Source organism: Bison bison, unplaced genomic scaffold, assembly GCF_000754665.1.
Source record: "Bison bison bison isolate TAMUID 2011002044 unplaced genomic scaffold, Bison_UMD1.0 scf7180017864248, whole genome shotgun sequence".
NCBI lineage: Eukaryota > Metazoa > Chordata > Mammalia > Artiodactyla > Bovidae > Bison > Bison bison.
In genome coordinates this window covers 2,192,504-2,200,804 of record NW_011494820.1, presented here as the reverse complement: position 1 = coordinate 2,200,804, position 8,301 = coordinate 2,192,504, and the positions used below count along the sequence as shown (strand labels likewise).

The following is an 8,301-nucleotide window of genomic DNA, read 5'->3' as shown; positions in this document are numbered from 1 at the left end:
CAGGAGACCCGAGGGGTGCGAGATTTGCGGGGGCGCGCGAGATCCGAGGGGTACTAAAGGGTCGCGAGACCTCCCCGACGTCGAGACTTGGGTGTGCGAGGTTGCCACCGGTGTGCGCGCTCGCGATTCGTGCCACTTCCCCCATCCTCTGGGGGAAGTTTCCCGGGCAGGCGATACTGGCCACTCTGCTGCCCGCCCCCTACTCCGCTCCTTGGTGAAAGCTTGAGGGGCGGCGGGCCCACCCCCACAAGACACCTGTCCAGCGGGGCCTGGGGCAGCTGGGTGGGGCCCTTAGGGAAGCCGCAGGGCTCACGGTCTTGGGGCGCCCACTTGTTCTGGGCATGGCGCTGGGCTTTGGGTGGCAGATGCTTTCTGGCTGTTAGAGGGACAGGAACCTAACTCCCAGACTCTGCGATGAGGGGCTGGGGGCGCTCGAGCTTCTTGGAGTGGGGTGGTAGCTGAGCTGCTGCGCCTGCCTCCTGGCACTGCCACTTACCTGTGGTGTGACTTTGGGTGAGGGAGTACAGCCTCCTAAGCTCACTCTTTATCCTGAGAAATGCAGACATAATAACAGTTCCATTTCTTAGGTTTAGGGAGCTTTTGAAAAGTGCTAGGACCTGTGACTATCACAGCAAGGGCGCCCAATGGTGGTTTGTGATATTGTTATAGTGCCAGGGAAAACGGAAGGCTTGCGAGGGCCGATTTGCAGGATCGTAGAAGTCAAGCCACCTAGTGTGGGAAACCAGTTGCTGGAGATATTAGGAGACTGGGTTCTCAGGGAGAGGTCCCATGATGACTCTTCAAGGGACAGAGCAAGAGTGAGGATTTGAAAGTCTGGGCAGTGAAAAGGGACCCTAAACACGGGCCCTCTCCTGTCCTGTGTTTCCTGCCTGGGCTGACATTGGGACCCTTTCCCGCCCCCACTGGGACCTTCAGCTGTCCCTGTCACCTTCATCCCCTCATTTAAAGCTTTATTTACTTATTTTATTTTTCGGCTGTGGTGGGTCTTTCTCTAGTTGTGGAAAGCAGGGGCTACTCTTTATTGCAGTATGCAGGCTTTTCATCTCTTACAGTTCGGCAACCGTTTCTCTCTTGGCCGAGGACAAGCAAAGCGTGAAGGCTCAGTAGTTGGGGCTTTGGGGCTCGAGAGTGCTGGCTCAGTCATTGCGGTGCACCGATTATTGCTCCACAGCAGGTGGGATCTTCCCAGACTAGGGATCAGACCGGTGTCTCTTGCATTGATTGCAAGGTGGATTCTTAACCACTGAACCACCAGGGAAGCCCTCATCTCCTTATCTAAAGATCTGAAACCAATGACCCATTGCAAGCGCTAGTTAGGTCTTGGTGGGAGGTGCTCTTGGGGCCTCCCTGTAAGCTGGAGCCTTCTTCATTTACAGGAGAGGCTGTGTCTTCCTGCAGGCAGCCTACTCAGACCCTACCTCCCCTTCGCCCACCCTGCCTTCCCTCCCCTGTATTCCTTGGATCCTGCAGTCACCACTGTGTGCTGTGAACCCCCAAGGGCAGGGACCCACCATCTGTGCACCCAGCAGACGTTAAGTCCATCGCTAGGACAGGCTGGCCCAGACGTCGTTCTGGGACGGGGAGCCAGACGGGGCTCAGGACAGGGGCCAGAGAAGGAAGGAGAAGAACGGCAGGAGGAGGCAGGAAGGTGAAATCAGGGAGAAAAGAACAGGCCTGGAGAGTTAAGGACCTGAGCAGTGGAACCCCCTTCACCCCATTACACAGAGGAGGAAACGAAGGCCAGAGATGGAAGTGGCTGAGTTGCTGGTGGCCTGTGTGTGAGAGGTGCTCCGCCTGCAGCCTCTCCCCAAGCCCTGGTGAGAATCCTGCAAGGCTGTCCGCATTTCAAATGGGAGATGGAACCGGGCTCAGAGCCCCCAGTCTGCCTCCCTAGTGTATCAGCCCCACGCTTCAAAGAGCTCTCCTGTGCCCCTGAACTTGAGTTTTCCATGGGGTCCTTCCTGTCCAGAGCCCATCATCCCCGTCAGTGAAGCAGATGCCACCATCTGCTGTCTTCCTAACTTTTTTTGCAGCAGAAAACCTTGTCTCCAAGCCAGCACTTCTGCTGGACCCTCCTGACAAGAAATGGCTGAGTGTAGGGTAGCTCGGGCCAAAAATGATGGGGAGGGGGACCAAGAACTCAGATAACCCCCTCTTCCCTCCCTGGCCAAGAACTGAGGCTGGATTCAAAGAAGCAGAATCTCCCCTGGGTTGTCCAGTGGGGTTGAAACTCAACTCCAAAGCCCTCCTCCCCAGCTCAAACCTGTTTCTTTTTTTTTTTTTAATTGATTTATTTTTAATTGAAGAATAATTAATTACTTTATAATATTGGTTTGATTTGTCATACATCAACATGAAGTAGCCATAGGTATACGTATGTCCCCTCCTCTTGAACCTCCTTCCCACCTCCCACCCCATCCCACCCCTCTAGGTTGATACAGAGCCCAGTTTGAGTTCCCTGAGTCACACAGCAAATTTCCATTGGCTGTCTATTTTACATATGGTACAAACCTGTCTCTTCCCTTCTCTTATCTCCACGGCCGTCCCCTAAGCTGCCACAATCAGCTCTGTTCCAGATAACTGTGCCTGCCTCCCCCAGGTTTCCTGGCCCTCCACCACCACCCCCCCCACCGGGCAGACCCCCAAGAAGCCCCACTCCACAAAGGAGCTGGAGCGTACTTTAAAACACAAACCTCTCCAGCCCACATGGCACGCCCCCACCCTGGGTACCAGCCCCAGCTCTTTGGCCCGGCCTCACCCCAGCGCCTTTGTGCTTGCTGTGCCCTTAGTAAACGGCTCTTCCTCTAGACCTTCCACATAGCTGATCCCTCCCACACCTCACTACCACCCACTTTTCCATTTCACTTTCTTAATCGCACAGCACCAGATCCCCCCACCAGCTTGTGGAGTAACTCACCTACCTCTTAGCTAGGATGTGGGCTTCTTCTCGGCCAGCATCTGCCTTTCACTACACCCCAAGACTCAGCCCAGCACATGTCTGAACAAGCAGACCATTCCCACCGGGAGAGTGGTAGCCCCCAGACCCCAGCCAGGGTACAAGGATGGCTGGAGATGTGCCAGGATCTCCAGGAGTGGGGTGGTCAGACACCTCCTGCTTCCAACCTGGGCAGAAGACAGGTGTTAATTTTAAAAAGTCTCCTGCTTAAGGGTGCTTGGAAATGGAGCCCCACCTCACAACTGTGCAGCTAGATAAGAGGGGGCCAGAAAGACAGTCATCTGTCTGGCATCTTCTGGCCGGAAGAATCTCTTCTCCAAAATGAACCCAAGGCTGGGTAGAGAGCGGACGCTTATTGTGCACTCGGGGCTCTAGGCACACAGTGGCAACTGCAGGGTCCGGAGGGTACAGGGGAGGGGAGGGCAGGGTGGGCCGGAGGGAGGTGGGATCTGAGTGGGCTGCCTGCAGGGAGACACAGCCTCTCCTTCTGTAAATGATGAACACCAACCCACAGGGAGGTCCCCGGAGCACTTCCCACCCAGAATGAGCACCTGCGTTTAGTCATTGGTTTCAGGTCTTTTTAAATAAGGAGATGAAGGTGACAGGGACAGCTGAAGGTTCCTATGTCCTCTTGGCATCCTTTCCCCCTTCCAGCCCCAGAGGCTCTATTGTCCTAAATTGGGGGGCAGCGTCTAAACAACGTTAGCTTCTGGGACACTCTGAGCGCTGCCAGGTGGGATTAGAATAGTTCCATGAACGACAGTCGTGGTCAGTGTCACTGGGCATCTTGTGTGTTTTTCCACCAGAATTTGTTTTGATATGAGCATGTCACCTCAAGTAGTTCGACCGTCTTCCCAGTGGATCAGGGAATGACCGTGTGTCTGTCCCATCCCTAGCTGAGCATCCAGGTGTGGCCCTGGGCACCCTTGTTGGAGAGGAGTTCCTGGGAAGAGGTTCTTGAGAAAGGCTGAGCCCTGAGCCGCACAGGGGAGCCTTCTGGGAAGGCGGTATCTGGGGGCAAATGCTGGGGTGGAGTTTATGAGTGGGGGTCGTTCCTTTGGCTGCTGGGTGGGGGGAAGGCCATACCATGAAGGCTGGTGAGGAGGGGGCCTCTGGAGAGCTGAAGCCCTGGCCCTGTGGGTGGTGGAGAGGCGGGAGGAAACGTGTGGGTGAGAGTCCCTGAAGGGCGAAGGTGGGACTGGTGACGGATTAGGAGACGGTGCAGGGGTGACCGAAGGCCTTGAGTAGAGGGCTGCTCCCAGCCCCCAGCGGCACACGCCTCCAGGGGCTCTGGGGGAGGGGGAGCTGAGCAGGGGGCACCTGTTACCTCAATTCTTGGCCAGTTACGGCAGTTCTTGATAATGAAGGTGGCATTGCTGAGTTTCAGTCTGGGAGGCTCCAGTACCCCATTCTGCCCCTACTCCACGTTCAGCTGCAGGGAGGCCCATGGGCACTTCTCCCCATAAGCACTCCCAGTCCAGGCACCCCGCATGCTCCAGGTCACTGGTCCTTCTGGAGGGAGGCCCTGCTCCCTCCCGTCTCCTGCCCTCTTGAAGCGGGGATCCCCCGATGGATGGGCTCTTCGTTCTGTAGGTCATTTGCTGACCAGGGCTGGGGCAGGACCGGGATTTGAACCCAGAGCCCTGGCCCTTTCCCACAACCCCGCTCAGAGCCTGGACAGGGACCCCCCCCACAAGCCAGAAGCGCCCCAGAGGGGAGGGCTCTGGAGGTCCCCCAAAGGCTTCAGGCAAACAAAACTGCTCCCAGTTCTCTGAGACTTGATCCAGATGAAAATGAAAAGTACGGAGCATGTAAGGTTTTAGGTTTCAGCAAAACTGAAAACCTTCTCTGGCTTCTCTGTGCTTTTGGGATAAAACTCCAAATCCTTAACATCAGAATAGTAGGTGCTTACCTTCTGCAGCGCTTTCCCGACATCCCCAGGGGTTTCAGGGTCCATTCCTCTGGATGGCTGAGGGCCCAGTGCTAGGTAAGCTCAAGAGCGAGATGAAGTCCCCGCCCGCCCAAAGCGACATTCAGTGGAGGCTGCAGGCAGTAAGCGGAGAGCCCGGTGTCAAACCAGAGATAAATAAAATGATGGGGGGCGAGGGGAGACTGGAGCGGGGCTGGGGTTAGAAGTGATAATGACGTCTCTTACAGGTGACATTGGAGCCATGAGGGTCTCTAGCTGGAGTGCCCCAGGCAGGGAAACAGCCTATGCAAAGGCCCTGGGGTGGAGAAGTAGTGAGTGGTCAGTGTATGTATGTGGGAGGGGGCAGTAGGGGAGGGTCTGTGTGCAGAGTGCTGGTGGGGAAGGAAGGAAGCAGCCTTTGTTGAAGTCCAGGTAAGTGATGGTGGCAGCCTGGACCCAGAGTGTGTGGAGGAAGGCAGGGAGAAGGCTCAGGATGAGGAGAGAGGGCTTTTTCCTCAAGTTGTTTCCCCTAAATTCGGTAAAACGTAGTGATCTCTGGGGGATAGCTGGGTGGGTCTTCACACTTGCACTGCACACTTGTGTGTTCAGACCACCCAGGTTGGGGAACAGGAGGGGAAGGGGAGGAGAAGAAGCTGGGGTGGGGCTGGGCCTTTAAGATACCAAGTGGGCAGTGGACACTGAGTTCTGAGCAAGCCTGTGGGCAGCTGCAGCAGTCAGTCATCCGAGCAGGAGGGGAGGCCACCCAGGGAGAGAGGAGGAGAGCAGGCAGGGGTGGGTTTCCGGACCTGTGTCCTAGGTCACATGCCACCCTGAGGGTGGAGGGTGAGAGGCGATGGAGAAGGACATGGTGGGCTGGCGGCGTAGACCCGTTGGTGGGAGCCAGCATGTTCTTCAGAGGACTCCAGAGCCCTGGGAGAGCCTCTGCCCTTGGGGTGGGTTGGGGGTAGCAGACTGCAGCCCCCTGCTTCCCTGCTGGGGCAGCCTGTCTTGCTCCCTGTCTCTGGGTGTCTCATGCCCCTGCCTTTCCTGCTCCCTGCACTGCCCAGCCGAGGTGACGGGGTCGGCTGGGCCTCTCACAGCCTCTGTCTTTGCCTGCAAGGTGAGGAAGTGAGCTGGCTGGAGCTGGTCAGCTCTGCTCTGGCCCCATCAGCTTTTTGTGTTCATTCTTGTACTGATGGGCTTGGACCGGGCGGATGCAACCAGGCGGATGCAGACCACTGGTGAAGGCTCAGGAGGCCTCTAGAAAGGGAGCGGGCTCTGGGAGTGAGTTGGACAGATGAGCCCCGAGGCTGAAGGGTGAGGAAGATCACTGGGCCGGAGGAAGGAAGATGCTGAGGACTGCTGGGTGCGATGTTGGAACCTGGGGTCGCCTGGGCCTTGAGGAGCTACTGAGAGGAGTGTGATGACAAGGCGGGGACCTTGGCTAGTCTTGGGGGAAGCCCACACTCAGAACTACGTGAACCCCACAAATCCTACCTCTTAGCGTCCCGCTTCTGTCTTTCCCATGGCTGTCACATTCGGGGTACAGTGCGAGCTGCGGACATACCTTGCCCTGGGCCAGCTGCCCACCCTGACTCCCTAACAGCCCCCCTCGTCCTCCTGTAGCATGTACCGCCTTCCAGCCCACCAGGTCGCTTACCTTCTCCTTTGAATTGTTGCTCCTCCATCTCTCCCCGCAAGCTGGTAGCCTCTGGGAGGACAGGAGTCTGTGGTGGTCACTACTCAGGGAGGCGCTGCGTGAACGTGTGTTGAATGAATGAAGGGATGGATGGATGAAGAAAGGAAGAAGGTCCAGTACAAGGGCGGAAGCCATGGGGCGGGGGCTGGGACAGAAGGACCTTGCTGCGGTCCGGGGCCTGGGTGGTCTGCTGAAGGGGCTGGGATGGGAGGATTGAGCAGCCTGGCTAGGAAAATCGAGAGAAAACAGGAGCATGAGTCAAAGCAAGGTTATTTTAAGATGGGGCTGCCAGCCAGGGGAGGGCGGCCAGCTGAGAAGGCAGGCATCTGGAAGGGCTCCAGCTTTCACCAGAGCAACCTCAGGCCGGCCCTCGGGGAGCCTCCAGTCTCGGACCCAGACTTCCCTCAGCCCATCTGGGGCCTGGTTGGGCAGTGGAGGACCCTGGGGGCACCCCAAGGGGCTGGGACGGTAGAGGGTGACTGGGTGAGCCCAGTGGGTGGGGAGTTGTCCCTCTGCTGGCTGGTGTGGAAGACAGACTGAGGGGTGGCGGAGGCCAAGGATGGAAGGCCTGGAAGGCAACATGGATGGGCTGGCTTCCTTGTGTGGCCGAGTGGTGCTGCTGGTTGGAGCGTGGCCCGTGCTGTTGGCCGGGGCAGTAGCCGAGCTGCTGTGTCCATGGGTGCTGGGCGCCATGGGTGTTTGGACAAGGCGGTGTTGTGACAGCTGAGTGGCACTGTTGGCCCTACGTCCCGTGCCCCAGAGCCTCCTAGGGGGCTGGCACGGGTGTGTCATAGCCACCACTGGTGGGTGCAGACTGACCCTAGAGAAGGACAGGGGTCCAGGGAGACCTGGAGGAGGAAGACCTCAGGTCAGAGAGCCCCTCTCTTTTCTCGGCAGCTGAGGCTGGGCATGCACTAGGCGCTGGGCCCTGGCCACGTGGCCCAGGGTGCCTGCTGGGAGGCCCTACCCAGAGCATAGTCTGGAATGGAGCCCACGAGCCCTTCTCCAAGCAGAGGGCCTCTCTGGGGTCAAGGCTGCTCGGAGGTCTCGGGATTGGTGGGATGGGCCCAGGACTTGGTCCATCAGGGGGTGTTGAACAGAACAGAATTTGACCTGGAAGTGGGTCTGGGGACTCCTAGGAGGGCTGCCTAGACGAGGGGCCTGCAGGCTGGGTGTTGATGTGGGAGGTGGTCAGGCTGAGCAACTGGCATGGAGGCTGTCTATCTCTTCTGAGGAGTGGGGGAGCGGGACAGCGGGGGACCAGTGAAGGGGAGGGAGTGAGGCTGGCTGGAAGCGCAGGTACTTGGTCTGAGAGCCCCTCCCAGGGACCCTTGGGGCGGGACACTGAGTCTGGCCCAGGCCTCTGACCTGGCCCCTACCTGACCGCCTGCAGGCTGGCGTTGTACGTGTATGAGTACCTGCTACATGTCGGTGCCCAGAAGTCAGCCCAGACCTTCCTGTCTGAGGTAAGCTGGCCCAGCCAGGCAGGGACCCCCCACAGCCAGACCCTTCCTCAGCCCCCACACCCTGGGGGCCTCCCTACCCCATTTTTTATCAGGTCTCCGGTGGTAGGGTCAGGTCATGCCCTGGAAGCTGAGTGCTGGGCTGGGGCTGGGCCCACAGATGGGCATCCTGGCATCTGTCCATCCATCTGAGGATCTGCCTCCGGCTTCTCCACTGGGCTCCTCACCAAGCTGCCCTCCTTGTGGCTCCCCG

At 58.1% G+C, this 8,301-nt stretch overlaps 1 protein-coding gene across 1 annotated transcript in view; it reads left to right on the top strand.

Moving 5' to 3' along the window:
* The window catches only part of SSBP4 (single stranded DNA binding protein 4), a 14,185-nt gene that overhangs the window by 414 nt on the left and 5,470 nt on the right, over window positions 1-8,301 (top strand). The window contains exon 2 of the mRNA XM_010847309.1: window positions 7,979-8,226. Coding sequence (XP_010845611.1) covers window positions 7,979-8,226 — 248 coding nt within the window. The remainder of the gene's footprint in view (window positions 1-7,978; window positions 8,227-8,301) is intronic.